Source organism: Centropristis striata, chromosome 21 (assembly GCF_030273125.1).
Source record: "Centropristis striata isolate RG_2023a ecotype Rhode Island chromosome 21, C.striata_1.0, whole genome shotgun sequence".
In the NCBI taxonomy this organism is placed as follows: Eukaryota; Metazoa; Chordata; class Actinopteri; order Perciformes; family Serranidae; genus Centropristis; species Centropristis striata.
In genome coordinates, this window is record NC_081537.1 from 13,112,859 (window position 1) to 13,129,277 (window position 16,419).

The 16,419-nt window shown below is 39.5% G+C and overlaps 2 protein-coding genes across 3 annotated transcripts; one reads left to right on the top strand and one right to left on the bottom strand.

Moving 5' to 3' along the window:
- Nucleotides 1-750: 750 nt before the first annotated feature.
- On the top strand, nucleotides 751-7,515 carry mto1 (mitochondrial tRNA translation optimization 1). Of its 2 annotated transcripts, none has more exons than XM_059324838.1 (12): nucleotides 751-1,111; nucleotides 1,207-1,406; nucleotides 2,166-2,283; nucleotides 2,965-3,263; nucleotides 3,426-3,538; nucleotides 3,642-3,832; nucleotides 3,939-4,069; nucleotides 5,483-5,687; nucleotides 6,413-6,584; nucleotides 6,706-6,815; nucleotides 6,959-7,116; nucleotides 7,214-7,515. In XM_059324838.1, the coding sequence occupies exons 1-12, from the start codon at nucleotides 883-885 to the stop codon at nucleotides 7,382-7,384; spliced, it is 2,097 nt and encodes a 698-aa protein (XP_059180821.1). In that variant the 5' UTR covers nucleotides 751-882; the 3' UTR covers nucleotides 7,385-7,515. The 2 variants fall into 2 exon arrangements, with proteins under 2 accessions (XP_059180821.1, XP_059180822.1); XM_059324839.1 differs by having other exon boundaries at nucleotides 3,519-3,538.
- LOC131959629 (tectonic-3-like) lies at nucleotides 7,470-15,707 on the bottom strand. The gene is made up of 14 exons (XM_059324840.1): nucleotides 15,027-15,707; nucleotides 13,485-13,599; nucleotides 13,304-13,401; nucleotides 13,027-13,139; nucleotides 12,784-12,892; nucleotides 11,795-11,907; nucleotides 11,663-11,701; nucleotides 9,849-9,923; nucleotides 9,632-9,751; nucleotides 9,445-9,543; nucleotides 8,896-8,999; nucleotides 8,660-8,807; nucleotides 7,989-8,123; nucleotides 7,470-7,865 (listed from the first exon to the last, which is right to left on the bottom strand). Exons 1-14 carry the CDS (start codon nucleotides 15,388-15,390, stop codon nucleotides 7,620-7,622), a joined length of 1,878 nt encoding a protein of 625 aa, XP_059180823.1. The 5' UTR covers nucleotides 15,391-15,707; the 3' UTR covers nucleotides 7,470-7,619.
- Nucleotides 15,708-16,419: the final 712 nt, after the last annotated feature.

Sequence of the window (16,419 nt, forward strand, 5' to 3'; positions counted from 1 at the left end):
ATTGCCATGGACCTGCACCTAGCCTGCTAACATACAGACCGGCAGTAGTGTGGTAAATGTAGGCCTACATATGAAATTATTTGTCAATGTTTTTCTCATAGTATAAAAGAAAAAAACTCTGCAAAATGTATATATCTAATTGGTATTTGCATGCTGTGATCTTCATAGATCTGACTTTACTGAAATAGAGTATACAGTTAGGCCTAAAACTGTTGTATGGAAAGTAACCTGTACAATTCATTTTAAGTGAAAGAAAAAATGTATGCCTTTATTGTGAAATATTCGCCCCTAAAGGCTTACTACCCCCAAATGCAGTGGATTTTAGTAGTAGCAGTCTGCTGGGGAGGCAGCATCAGACACAGAGATGCAAGGCAGTTGGACGGACTGGTCTAAAGAGCTGGTTCTGTGGTTGGAGCCAGGTTGGACACACTGGAGGAGGTGGTGGAGAGATGACCTGTCAAGATGTTCAAGGCCATCCTGAAATACCCGGATCATCCGCTACACAAAACCTTTATGGACCAAAAAAACAGCACTGCACGGCTCCTCTCTCTCCGTTGCAGATACAAAAGATCATTCGCTCCTAAAGCCATCAGGCTGTCTCGTTCTTCCAGAGCTATTCATTTTGAATTTGAATTTGAATCATAAATATCAAAATGTTTGTTTCCTGTCAGGCATAATGAAACAAATATGTTTGTGCATTTTATGCATTTGTGCTGACACTAGTAAATCTTACCTTGGGTCAACTTTTGAATGCATGACTTTTATTTTAGATGGAGTAATATTCTATTTTAGTATCAACTAATTTATATTCAACTCAAGAGTAAAGCAGGTTTGATCAGTAGTAAGTAAGCAGGTTAAATAAGTCATTATGTCCAAGTTTTTATGTCCTTCTCACCATCACTCAACAGGTATGCATCCCACATGTTGACAAAGAAGCTCCCCCCCCTGCAGAGTTTTCTGTCACGGTTTTCCAGACATACCAGTCACCTTGCCCGACAGCAGTATGATGTCATTGTTGTTGGTGGGGGTCACGCAGGAACTGAGGCGGCGGCAGCTGCAGCCAGAGTTGGAGCTGAGACACTGCTTGTCACACAGAAAATACAAACCATTGGTGAGACAAAGAGACAGTTCGCTTTACAAAAAGCTTATTTCTTTAGTGGAATTTTTCACACACTCATACACTCCTTCTCTTGTGAAATCCCCCAGGTGCTCTGTCCTGTAACCCGTCTCTGGGAGGAGTAGGGAAAGGACATTTGGTGAAGGAGATCGATGCTCTGGATGGGCTGTGTGGTCGAGCAGGAGACTGGGCTGGGATCTTTTTCTCCATCCTGAATCGTAGAAAAGGACCTGCTGTGTGGGGTCCAAGGGCCCAGCTGGACCGGCAACAATACCGGGAATTCATTCAGGTACACTACAGGCCAAAAGTTTGGAAGCAACTTTTTTCTGTTCACAATAGCTTTCTTAAAAACTAGTATATTTTCCTCAATTTACCTTCATGTATACATTGATGTTACCAGACCATTGCTGAATAAATGTTAACAAAAGAAAAGAAGGGCTTAGTTTTAGTGTTGAGAAAATTTGGAAGAATCACAACTTCAGTGCAAAAGTTAAAAAAACTAATCACAGTTTGCATTATTTTTGGGTTTTGAGAGTTTGGATACAAAAATGCCAATAAATCTCAACTGTGTTCATATCTCTGACAAACTACCACAGATATGGCTAAAATTTGTACAGATTTATACATTAAGGAAAGAAGGATGCACACAGTCTAAACAATAAAAACCCAAAAACCTGATAATTATAGTCAAAATGTGTTCTAATAAGTGACTCTTTATATAATAATCACATTTTTTGGTTGTAAAGTACAGCAATGAAACTATGATCTTTTTTGTACAAATTTGATCTTGCTTCCAAACTTTTGGCCTGTAGTGTACATTATACACAGATGTGAATTAATTTCAGTGTTTAGTTTAACAGAATGATTGTCTGTGACTGTTAAAATATTCGCTTGGAATGTTTAAAGTGGTTTGTTTGAGCTACTTACCCATAGTCAGAGTATTCCCCATAAGTATAAGCCCCTAGATAAATAGCTCATACAAACCCACTTTTAAAAACAGTCTAAACTGTTGGTTTAACCATACGTCCATCTGCTGTTTCTCCTTCAGTCTGAGCTGCTGTCCACTCCCAGGCTGACGGTGTTGGAGGGCTCAGTGGAGGAGCTGCTGGTATCAGAACCAAACCCAGAAGAGCCGGGGCACCACAGAGTCACTGGGATACATCTGGGTAGGGAGCAGATGATTACCATAGCTATTTTTATCCTACTATTAGTTCAAATTAAATTTAGAAGGCAATCATCGAAAACAATCATGACTTGTTTGCCTTTGCTTATTTATTAGTCAGCTTAGAAACAAACCAACCTGTAGTCAGTGATTCTACTCTGTAAGTAGTAATAAAAACTTTGTAAGAAAATGTGGTTTCAGGGTAACCTAAACAGCTAAATGGCACATACTTTACATTTAATGTACTAATACTGTCGTCAGAAGTTCATCTGAAATTCGAAAATGTAGGGCAAGAAAAAATAATACAATGTGGCAACAACTTTAACGTTGATTTGAACTTCTATGTTAAGTTTTTGTGTCAACACATTTTTTTTCCATTCAACCATTTTTATCCTTGTGATGCTTCATTACCAAATTTAACTTTCAATTTCATCATCTTCTATTTATTCTTTTTTTGTAGTGAATCAACAAATCAAAATGTAAATCTCATCTTCAATCATATTTTTTTTCTCTATTAAATAATTTATATGTGTTCACTAAATCCTAAGTATCAGACAGATTTTTTAAGAGAATCTGGAGTTTGTTTCCAGTTAAATAGTCTTTCAAAATCTCCCAATATAAGTTTCATAAAAACAAAATCAGTTAATCAGTTTATAATTTTGCACTTGTTTTGACATCATTCCAGCAAATGGAAGCCAGCCGATCTCAGCCAGCTCCGTGGTTCTTACTACTGGAACTTTCTTGTCCGGCTCCCTCTTCATGGGCCAAAGCACGTCCCCCGGGGGCCGGATTGGAGACGCTCCATCCAGCGCTGGGCTGTCTTGGACACTGAGGGAGAGGCTGGGGCTCAGGACAGGCAGACTGAGGACTGGTACCCCTCCCAGGATTGTGAAGGACTCAGTAGACCTTTCCCTGGTTGAGGTTCACCCCCCTGACAGTCATCCAACTCCATTCAGCTTTCTCAACAAAAACATACGCTGCAAGGTAGAGTTTGAACTGAGTTTTCAGCACTAGTTTGAGAGTAAAATCTTCATAGTTTCAGTAGTATAGAAGATACAAAAAGGATAAAACAACAAAAGGACAACTATATGATATCCTTTAATTTTGAAATTCTTACTTTTATTTTGAAATGTGACATTTCTTAAGCCTGAAGACCAGCTGCCTTGCTACCTGACCCACACTACTCCAGGTGTAGAGAAAGTGGTGAGGGAGAGTCTTCATCTCAACTGTCATATACAGGAAGACGCCAAGGGTCCCAGGTACACACGTACACACACACACATACACACACACACACACACAAGGAGTACACAGTGTGGTCTTTATCCCTAGACTAATAACTTGAGTCTTCGTCTCTCACAGATACTGCCCGTCCATTGAGTCCCGAGTGCTTCGCTTCCCAGGCCGACAGCACCAGGTGTGGCTGGAGCCTGAGGGGTTGACCTCTGACCTTTTGTACCCTCAGGGTCTGTCAATGACCATGCCCCCAGACGTGCAGCTACGCCTCATCAGAGAAATCCCTGGCCTGCACAGAGCAGAGATCCACACGCCGGGTACGCTTGCCTGAGTCCCTTTTAATATGCACAGTACCTGATACAGTAAATCTAAAAGTGATTTACAATGAGCAACATGTTGCCTGAATGTTTCTTATATTTTCAGGTTATGGTGTGCAGTATGACTTTGTGTGTCCAACCCAGCTGAGCCCTGCCCTGCAGGTGAAAAGCACCCAGGGGCTTTTTCTGGCAGGTCAGATTAATGGAACAACAGGATATGAGGAGGCTGCTGCACAGGTAGCTGCTTTTGTTTCTGTACACTATTTTCAGCCTTTAAAGTTCATGCGATTATTGTGGGCAGCAATATCACCGGATTTATAGTATTCTGCCAGTTGGTACACACTCTGGGCCCTATAAACATTAGATCTGATACTATCAATAGTTCCATGGAGCATGATTTTGCTCCCCTACAGTTTCAGAGTGTATTCACTCCTACACTGCTGTCATCAATGGGCAGCTGTGCATGTACATTTGTTATAATCACATAACTCTGGTTAAAGAAATAGTCAACTTTGCTATCCCATCCAAACATCTAGCAAGTGCAACAACACGTGACATAGCAAACCAGCGAATATCACATATGACAGCAAGAAGAGCAGCTCTGTGTCTGTCTGTAGGCTTTTATTTCAGGAAGCTCTCCAAAAGCAAGTCTGAGATTTACTCTTGTCCATGTAAACATAAAAACACTACCACGGTACTCCAAGCTCCCAGTCCTAGCAGCATGGCTAACCAAGCTAACTAACTGACGGCAGTTACAGTTAGCAGCAGTCAGCAGTTAGCTTTACTTAACCCTTTGATGCACAACATGGGTCAAAAGTGACCCGACAGTTTTTATGTTCTATATCTTTGCAATAAATTATTTTCATCATTCAGTATTCCAGGTTTTCTTCAATTAGTTTGTTTTTGATCATCATACATCCTAATTTTGTGTTTTCCTTTATTCATTTTTTAATAAAATGCATTTTTGTGTCACTACTCTTCTAATGCACAACATGGGTAAAAATGACCCATATCCATTTTTTTGGTAAGCTAAATAATTAGCTAACTTCTTGGCTAAGTATTTAGCTAAGTAGCTTGCTAAGCTAACTACTTAGCTAACTTCTTGGCTAAGTAGTTAGCTTAGCAAGCTAGTGAGCCAAGTAGTTAGCTATGTAATAATACAAAAACTGTTTTTCTTCATAAAGTATGAGAGGCAAAATGGAAATAATGATACGTTTTTGTCAAAAAATAAGATATTTAAAGAATACTTGGAATATTCAATCATAAAATAACTTGATTTTTGACCCATGTTGTGCTTTAGAAGGGGGATCAATATGTTGTGCATCAAAGGGTTATGCAACAAGTAATGCTTTCTGTCCGTCAGGAAAGTTCATAAATCACCAGCGAGGCAGACATCAGAGAGAAAACACAGAAATCACTCTTCATAAATCTGATACGATTTGATGAAAATCAGTGATATAGCTGGCGGAGTGCTAGCCAATTCTCAAGGCAATTCGTACCCACTCACCAAAGTTACACAGTGCACGAACATGTGTTCAGGACACAGAGTGGGAATAACAAGACAGTGTAGCACCAATACAATAATGAAACTGTTATCTAGAGGTAAAATAGTTACATAATGTTGCTTTAATCTCGTTTCTTTCTGTGCAGGGCCTGTGGGCGGGGGTGAACGCAGCACGCTGGGCGCTCTCCATGCCTGCAGTGGCATTGTCTCGAACAGAGAGTTATATAGGAGTTCTCATTGATGATCTGGTGAGTCGAGGCGTTACAGAGCCGTACCGCATGTTCACCAGCCGGGCTGAGTTTCGAACCTCTCTGAGGCCAGACAATGCTGATCTCCGCCTCACTCTGAAAGGTAGGTGGTGTCTGGGACTCATATCTTTCTTTCACATGTCTGGATGTGTGACATCCTTAACCCTTTATCGGGCGAAGAACTATATTAGGTAACTTCGGTGGATATCTAAATGGGGTCCTCATGTCTCTCTGTTTGGCCGTAGAACCACATAGATTTCTTCCAGATAATCAGCAAAGATCAGGCTACGTCACAGACGGTGACACCATGACATCTGACCAATCAGTATGATAATAATATAATAATATTAACTTTATCGACCTTGACCTCCAATTTAAAAAAAATGTAGAAAACAAAATCTGCTAGAAACAGTCGTACAAACAGAGTTATTCTTCAGTGACTTGTACCAGAAGATTTAAGAGATTTAAAGTGACAAATCTGCATGAAAAAAGTCGCAGATTTACGAAAAAAAGTGGGGAAAAGCAACTTTTTTCTCGCAGATTCACCACTTTAAATCTCATAAATATGCAGGTTTTTTTCACTTAGATTTGCCACTTTAATCTCAAAAACTTTTTTCTCAAAATATTACCTCCCTCCCCCAGGTCTGTATGTTTTTTTTACACATTCTGGCTGTATGTAATATCCTCCAATATATTTAGGGTTGAAATTTGGAATTTGCAAGTATTTCAATGAGTGCCCTATTAAGGGTTAAGAGCCACGAGGAATCCCATGAGCTCTATATTCTGTGTCTTGGTTTTTCTCCTCTGAAATGTTTTTTCCTCTGCCAGGGTTTGAGGAGGTGGGATGTGTGTCGGCTCTGCGCTACCAGGAGGCTGTGAGAGTGAGGGACAGTCTGCAGGATGCAATGGCCGCCCTGCAGGCTCTCACCCTGTCCACACCCATCTGGAGAAAAAAGCTGCCTGACATGCGCATGAGTGAGAACAAGAACACCTTAGTTAAGTGAGTGACAAAATGCATTAAATCTGCCCAGCTGAGCATGACTGATGTTTCGTCTCAAGATACAGTCAAACGTGGTTGATTTTTGGTCCTGATTGCTACTTTGTGGCTTCTTTTTCTTCAGTGGTATGGAGGTGCTGCAGTACAACGATGTGTCCTTTGAAATGTTGGCATCTGCTTTCCCTGAATGCCTTTCATCTCACAAAGAATTTGCACAAAGAATCAAGATAGAGGGTAAACACTAGCTTTTGACATTTTGATGCAACACTGAAGAGTTATTGAGTTATTCTTCTGCATTGCCTCTAAATGTTTTGACATTGTGTTCCTTCAAGCTACTACTTATTCTCTCTCAAAGAAACGTTTCTCCTGTTGTGTAGCTGTGTACAGGCCTCACTGTCAACTGCAGAAGAAAGAGATTGAGAGGATTCAGAAGGAGGAGAACATGTCCCTCCCTCAGGACATAGACTATTTCTCTCTGCCGGTGTCTTTGTCTCAGGAAGTCAGAGAGATTTTGGACAGAGTTCGACCCACCACTGTGAGTGTAGTGTTTATAATAATATTTTGTTCATTTTTATATTTTAAATGGTCAACCTGTTGTTAAATTAAATATTTTTTTTTTACATATCCTCCAGCTGGGTGCCGCTACACGTTTGCAAGGTATAACACCTGCTGCTATCGTCCATCTCCTGAACTACGTGCGCCACAGGGGACAAGAAGAGAGAAGAACACACAGACAGCAACCAGAAAAAAGGGAGGAGAGAGAAGAGGAGCTGGCTGCAAGAAATGCATCTTTACCTCAGTGAAATGATGACTCGTAAAATGTTTTGTAAAAATATTTATATTCTTGAAAATGTACAAAAGAATAAGTTAAGGTGTCTTTTTATTTTTTTCTTGAGATGGAAAACTCTTAATATTGTAAAAAAAAAAAAAAAAGTTTAACAAAATAAAATTACATATCAAACATTCTTTCATGTACAACTAGTTACTCAAGATAAGAAGTTAAAAAGTGCCCTAACTGCTGCACTGTTAGCTATCAGACTACCTTGTGAAGAACTCTAATCCTGTTAGTAACATGACAGTGAACAGCATTAAACTCCATGTGACCTTCTCTTTGTCACTGCCGTTGCTGACGGTGTGGCCGTCCAGCTCAGCAGTGCCTCTAGTGAAGAAACCGAATGGAAACTTCCAGTTAGGCTGAGGTGAGCCCCTGGGGGGTTCTGGGTAAACTGTAGTGTCGACAAATGTCACCTCAGTGGTTAGAGTGATAGGGGACGATACAGCACACTAAAAATAAAAAGACACAAGGAGAATATTTGTGAAATTTTCATAGAGGTGAAACAACATGTTCCACGGAAGAGAAGAATTTTTGATGATTGCCTCACAGTGAGAGAGAGTATATAGTCATACCTTGAATTTTTGACAACGGAAAAGATATTTGGCCCCCAGGATGTAGTTCTGAGGAAGGTCTAAAGGACCCTGGCGGGCCCACAGCACTCGGATAGAGAGAGAGTTGGGGAGGACGCAGCCTGAGACACATGTTTCCTGAGAGAGGGGACAAAATAAATGACGAAATAGGAGAAACACAACTTTAGAGACCCTTAAGGACAAAATTTCCCCATTGAAACCAATTAACAAAACAATTTTTGATCCCATGGCCATTACAGCATCAAGCCATACATTCTGATATATCAGGCTTTTAATGTAGATAATTCAAAACTGCATTAGTATTTTCCATCGGATTGAGACACATTTTCTCATGTCTGCAAAAACGTGTCTTTTTTCCTGGTTTCCACTAGAGTTATTGCTGCTGTATAATGGATAAATAAAAATGCATCAAAGTCAGTGTTGATAATCACTGACATATCCCAGACTGGGGGAAAATAGTAGCATTGGGAGTATTTGGTAGGTATTATTAGGCCTGAAGTTGGTGAAAAGATTAAACACAGTGAAGTTGAAAATAATGTTAATATATAATTATAAGGCAGTTTTTTGACACAGACAATTTTCTCTTTTAGACCCTTAAGAGCAACTTTCTTAAAGGGATGCAAAGTTACTTTAAATTCCTGATTCAGCTGTACCTCCAGGCTGACGGGACACTCCTGGGTGATGACTCTTGTCCAGTCCGGTTGGGAAGCCAGGTTCATGGCAATTACATCAGGAGTAGCAAGTCCCTGCAGGATCCCGTAAATCTGGGAACGCAGCTCCAAACAGTCGTTAGCTGGGGAACTAAACAGCACACAGAGAAATGAAACACATGAAAAATCTGATAAAACTCAGTATAGCATTGTTATAATACTGGTACTCATTTCCTCACCTGAATGTGCATCCAGTGACAGTGCTGTGTGTGAAGAGGACGGCTGCTCGTCTGCTGGGGTCAGAGGAACACTCCCCGCTCTGTGAGACTCCCAGTGTAGTCAGCTAACTCACTGTCAAGGAACCATGATGCATTTTACATTTACATTTAGTCATTTAGCAGACGCTTTTATCCAAAGCGACTTACAGGAAGAGTAAAAGCAAACAATCAAGGTATAGTGCAGTAAGAGCTATTAGTGCTAGTGACAATTCTTTGAGGAGTAGACTTATCATGTGGTCTAGGAGAGAAGATGCTCTCTGAAGAGCTGGGTCTTCAGGAGTTTTTTAAAAGGTAGAGAGGGACGCCCCTGCTCTGGTAGGAACTGGTAGTGTGTTCCACCAGCGGGGAACATGAAGTGCAAAGAGTCTGGATTTCCTTGGACCAACGGGGGGCAGAGCCAGGCTGCGTTCATTGGAAGATGCATTGGATGATGCATGCATGACCCAACGCTATTACAATACATGAAAACATAACTGAAACAGAAGTGTGTGATGTTGTTTGTGAGGATACAGGCTGAACTTCTCCATTAAAGCGACCAATGACAGGAGATCCTACTCTAAGTCCGACAGCAGGGGTCAGTCCTGCTGGAGTGGGGCTGGGTGTGGCCAGCTGGAAGACAGAAACAGAATTCATGTAAGTGGTGAAGTCTGAATCCACATTTCATTCAGTGATTAAATCCGTAGCTTAAAAAGACTACCTGGAACTGTACAGAGTGCGTCTGCAGCAGCAACTGATTTGGATCCACATCAGCTAAAACTACGTTCACTGTCGCATATGAGAGTTCCCCTCTGCCTGTGTAGCCTATGACAAACTCCACCTACGGGAGAATCCAGAAAAGAAGAATTTACTTTGATGGATTTGGGATTTAGGAAACAACTGAGGAGAAAAATATTCACAAGATTTCGTCAACTTACATTTTTCACCACATTGACACAGGAGTTGTTTTGCTCACTTGGTGCAGGCCAGTCAGACAGCGGAGTAACTGGAACCTGAAACAAGAGTTACGCTTATGTTCCCTGGTTTTCAATGCAAGAAAATGCACCTTTTTAAGAATGGATAGAAATAACATCGCAAAGATGGAAGAAAGGTTATTTTTGTGTGTTTTTTCACCATCCAGTGTTATGGAATATACACCTGGAACATTACAGAGACAAGATGACGCTCTATCGACCTGTATCCTATGCTAACTATATATTACAGCAAAATAAGATTACTCTAATTCACAATGTGTTAACCTAGTTTGTTTGGGTAAGGCGGAGCACATAACGCCTGTCTGAAATTTGGGCCAAAAGTTCAAATTTTCAACATACTACATGGAAACTATGCACTGAAAAAAAGGGAAGGAGGAGTTTCGCAAGGAATTAATGAACTTCCAGTTAACTTGCATACTTACACAGAGCTATGTGCAAACAAGGTGTTAGTTCTGTGACTTTGATGGCACCTAACAAGCTAGTTATTCTGGCTACAGATTCTTTTTTTTGGCCCAGACAGCATAAAGAACATTGTTTCATTCTAAGACTTGTGCCTTTACAAAATGCAAGAGAAAACACCAAATGCTAGCATTGGCAGCTGATTTGATAGGCGGACTGTTGATAAACTTGTGCAGAAGCATATAAAGTGCAAAATAAAAGTGTTCCTGCTAATGTCATAAATGGCTTTGAGCTGTATGTACATCAGCTCAACAAACTCTGGCACTCTGGCCCCCTTTTTAAAATCACATGTTAAAAACCTTGGTGTAATATTTGACAATGGACTCAAATTCGACAAACAGATTAGTTCTGTTGTCAGCACAAGCTTCTTTCAGCTCCGTCTCTTGGCCAAAGTTAAATCTTTCATTACATTACATTACATTACATGTCATTTAGCAGACGCTTTTGTCCAAAGCGACTTACAATAAGTGCATTCAACCTGATGGTACTAGACATAGACCATAGGAATCGAGTAAGTACATAACTTTAAGAGCTAACTGTCATTGCTAAGGAGTGCTATATGTTAACTCGGCCGGATCTCGAGAAGGCAATCCATGCTTTTATCAGTTCGAGACTCGATTACTGCAATGCCCTCTACGTTGGCCTCAGCCAGTCTTCCATCTCTCGTCTTCAACTAGTACAGAACGCCGCTGCCCGATTTTTAACAGGCACATCGAGACGGGAACACATTACCCCTGTGCTGTCATCACTCCACTGGCTTCCAGTCCGTTTTAGAATTGATTTTAAACTTTTGTTATTTGTTTTTCAGGCCGTTAATGGACTGGCCCCATCTTATCTGTCAGAGATTTTAACTGTTCGCAATTGTGGCAGAGCCCTGCGCTCTTCGGGTCAACTTCTCTTAGAGGTCCCGAGGACACGGCTTAAACAGTGGGGCGATCGGTCTTTTGCCGTCGCTGCTCCAAGGCTGTGGAACAAACTGCCCCCTGACATTTGTTTCACTTCTGATCTCAGCCTTTTTAAATCAAAGTTGAAGACCCACTTTTTTAGGTTGGCATTTAATTCTGCCAACTCTGTTTCTTAGGTCTACTTATTTTGTTTGTTCCTTTCTATGTATGGCTATGGTCTATGGCTCGTACTAACTTGCAGCACTGCAGCACTTTTATTTTGTACTTATATGTTATGCATGTGTTATGTATTGTTTTTATGGATTTCCTGTGAAGCACTTTGGGTACCTTCTGGCTACTGTAAAGGGCTATACAAATAAACTTGATTTTGATTTGATTTGATCAGCAACTTACCAGAAATCCTGACACTTGTGCTGTCTCAACAATTGGAATCTGTAATAAAACATACTTATGTTAGCCAATCTGCTGTGAGATTCTCACCAGTATGTTTCCATAAAAGGATTTAGTGTATACAAACTTGCTGACCTTGATCAGGCTCAGATCAGAGAAGTAGGAGCGTGCGTTGAAACTTGGGTCTGTGGTGCATGACTGAGGAGTCAACAAGCGAGTACAAGACTGAGACACAGACCTCAAGAACTCTGCAAAAGAAAAAAACAGGTATTTAAGGAAGAATTTTTTTTTAATCGTAGTTAATATTGTTACGGTATAAATGAACATTATAATGCACATACAGTAACAAAGAAATTTAATAACTGTTAAGGCATATTGTGCATTTTTATGACAACACAGCACATATACACTACTGGTCAAAAGTTTTAGAACACACCAACTTTTCCAGAATTGAATTGAAAATTATGCAGTTTAATGTCTCAGTCTACTCTGAAATGAATGCACATTTGCAACATTTAAAATTCTTTATTGAGCATGATAGTGTTTTGAAAGTTAAAAAAAAGATTCAAAATCACATTTTATGTTGGACTAAAGGACTAAAAAAGACACAAAATGACCAAAAAAGACACAAAATGACCAAAAAAAGACTTAAAATGACTTACAAAGACATGAAAAGAATTTAAAAATGGACAAAATAGCCCAAGACTCCATAGAGTTAAGATGTTAACCCATTTCTTGTTCCCTGAAAAAGGCCTACTTGTATAATTCTGAAATGTACATTATTTTTCAGTTTTGGTTAAGCTTACCTTTTTTTATTTACCTCTGGCAGTTCACCACTTACCTCTGTACACTTTCCTGTTTACCTGTTCATTTGACTTGAACTGCTTGAATTTCAATAAAAAACTGGAAAAATTGGGGTGTTCTAAAACTTTTGATCGGTAGTGTATTTAAAAATCTGTTACTATCAGATGCAGCAAGAGTACTTCAGGGACTGCTGGAAAACCTTAAGGGAGATAAAGGGGTCTTCTGGTAAAAGATTACTTTCTGTAAATTTGCTGTTGCTGGTGTACTGAGAGGCTGACATGAAAAAGACATTTAAACATACTTTTTGTTTTTGAACTTACTTGCAGGGTTGCGGTCGATACAGAATTCAGCAGCCACTCCTGGAGATGGCTGGCGAAGGAGACCCCGCACGGCCGAGCTGGAGAAATATGTCTGGATGACATCATCAACCTACAAAAATCAAGTCTTTTATGGATTTCTTTTTATAAAGACACACTCTCTGATTCAGTTTTAGTATTGTCTAAACCTTTACCTCTTCTAATATTTTAGAAACAATATTGCAGAATAACATCCAGTGTATTTACCCTGTAGAAATCTCTGCTGTGGCTGCTGCTGGGAGGTGCTGGTGCTGAGAAGTGGTAGGAGTCCCCTAAAGCTGGATACTGAAGTCGAGCTGGGAGGGACTGGGGTGGATTACCTTTTGGGATATGCAGATTTTTAACAGAATTATTATTATATGTTGCTCACTGATGCACTCTTCCAAAACTGGCTGTGATACTGTATATTTTGTGATTCCCCTGGCGACAGCACTGAGGATTGTTAATTCATTTTTAAAATTAATATATTATTACATCGACATACCTTCAGGCCGGACACAAAACAAGGAATCAGTCACAGTGACAAGAGACGAATCCACGTTAGCCCTGAACATCAGCCATTCCTCAATGCAAACTCCCGATCTGTAAAATCATTTTGAAAAAATAAATGCAAATAAATGTGCCCTTTATGTGGCTTAACTGTAAAGCATGTGCAGAATACTTACATGCCTTTCTGTGTACATCCAGTGAAGACAGTACTCAGGTTTGCAATGCCACAATCAACTGTGTCACAACAGCAGCCAATGTCACAGAAATCAGGAGTTAAATCACAGAGACAGCCTGGATAACAACAGAAAATACTAATTAGTCAGAACAACTTTAGTTTTGTGTAGTTTTAGAACATCAGCAGCTATTACAGTAGACAACTATCAGTGCACAAGAGAGACAGGGCAAACTATTTAAAACTATTGTTTTATAGACAATTGTTGTTGTTTTTTAAAGCATCATAGCTTGCTTTGCCAATGTGCAATTTCCCCGTCGTGGACTAATAAATCTATATTTTTCTTAACATTTAGATTTGATTAAATCATTTTGACAAAAAAAATACAAATACACAGTCCAACAAGCATCGCTGGCCAACATCCAGGCTTCCCCACCCATCTGTCGGACTCTATAAATAACTTTTATTTACAGTTTTGTACAAATAAAATTTCTGTGAAAGAAGTCTCTGAGGGTGGTGTGCGTGTTTTGAGTAGAGCCCGACAGATATATGGGTTGACAGATATCACCAGCATTGGCCTATTAAAGGCATATCGGATATGTGCTGTTATGAAAACTTTTTTTACACAATATATAATGCAGAAAACAATGCTTGGCATGATTCAGAAATAGTATTAGCTATTCAGTTTTTTACTCTACTATAAAAAATAGTCAGCAATTGACTGACACTAAACAGTAATGATGTTCATTAAGCTATTATTTTAGTCCTATTTATTCTTTATTTTCTCAGTTATCATTTAAAAAAAAAATTGGCTGACAAAGTAAATCATTGTTTGTATAATATGTATAACAATGTTATACACTAATGATATTGATCGTTATCAATGAACTTCCCCCTCTAAAATCTGTATCAACATCAGTCTCAAAAATTCCATATCTGTTGGGCTATATTTATTTGTTAATTAACTCTCTGTAAATAACCTGCAAATGTATGTAGCTGGAAATCATTTTTTTAAAAAGCTGCTATTACTGTTGTTTGCCTTTTCCTGCTTGTATATATGTCCTATATGTATTTTCTATTTTCTTTATTTATCTGCATTGTGTTTTGTATATGCTGTGTATATATATATGTGTATATATATATATATGTGTGTGTATATATGTTTATATATATGTGTGTGTGTGTGTGTAGATAGATAGATAGATAGAGAGAGAGAGAGAGAGAGAGAGAGAGAGAGAGAGAGAGAGTCAGTGAGGTCATCAATTTAGTGAAAACAGGTGTGAATCAGGTGGTCCCTATTTAAAGATGAAGCCAGCACTTGCTGAACATGCATTTCTCTTTGAAAGCCTGAGGGAAATGGGTCGTTCAAGACATTGTTGAGAAGATCAGCGTACTTTGATTAAAAAGTTGATTGGAGAGGGGAAACTTATAAAGAGGTGCAAACAATTGAACAAATGATCCCCCCCCCCCCCCCCCCTTCTAAAATCAGTATCACCAATGGTCTTAATAAACCCATATAGGTCGAGCTCTAGTGTTGAGTTACCACCTGAAGCCACCACAGGCGGGGCGCTGGTTGTAGGGGGCGCTTCAGTGACCACAGCGGGGGCTTCAGACACAGTCAGGGTCGTGGTGGCCATAGAGTCTAGACTGGAGTCCACAGTAGAGTCCGGGGAAGAGTCCACAGTAGAGTCCACAGTAGAGTCCGGGGTAGCCGCCTCAGTGGTGCCGACACTGGTGGAGTCGTGGCCCGCTGTGCCGCCCGGAGCAGGGGTTGCTGAGCTGAACTGCCCCCAGTTGTTGGGGCTGGGAGTGCCGCTTGAAGTGAGCCCTGATTCTGTGGCTGCCTGAGCCAAACGTCCACACAAGACGATACATATGTAAAGAGAAAGGCACCGAAGGTTGGAAGTCATTTCTTCAGAGAGACATGGTGCAGACAACAGCAGCTGCTAAGATAATGTGGATAATGTCACATTTACAGTTAACTACAAGTATTTCTCCTTCGTCGCTACAACATTAGACGCTTGTATTCTCGCGATAGAATAAAACAACTTTAAAATGAAATAAGCTCTTCAGAAAAAAACTTAATGGAAGCGTTCAGCTAACTATGCTAAACATAAATACACCGAGGAGCAAGCTTCTTGTTACTAAGGAAGATGTCACGGCGACTTCCGTTTCTAAGGTAGAACTACCGTAAAACCTAGAAAAGAGAAGAAGGGGTTCTTTTGTCCAACGTCTTAAATCATGTTGTCAATTCAGCAATGGTCCTTCCAGGTACTTACTAAAGAACAGTACTTAATTAAAAAATTCGAGGTACTTTCCTTGAGTATTTACACATATGTAAGTTAAGTTAATTACATTTCAGAGGCAAATATTGTACTTTTTACTCCACTACATTTAGTTGACAGCTTAGTTACTTTCCATGGTCAAGATTGAACAAAACCAGATACATTTAAGTGATATGCATGTTTGAAAATCAAACCACATAGCAGAATATATATATATATATATATATATATATATATATATATATATATATGTTTGAAAATCAAACCACATAGCAGAATATATATATATATATATATATATATATATATATATATATATATATATATATATATATATGAGTGGGGCCATTCTGCATAATGAATACTTTTGCTTCATAAAGTTTTATATGCAGGACTTGTAACTTGTTGTGGAGTAATTTACTGTGTGGTATTAGTCCTTTTACTTAAGTAAGGGATCTGAATTCTTTTTCCACCACTGCTAATATGCCATTGCATGAACTGAATTGAGCTTGACTGAACTGTTTATCAATTAAGATATTTTGGTCTTTTCAACCCTGTATGTATCATCCAAAAAGGTCATGTCAGGACAAATCAAATACATATTCAACAATTTCTTCATAATAATTTGATCAAGCAGTTATTCACTAAGAGGGA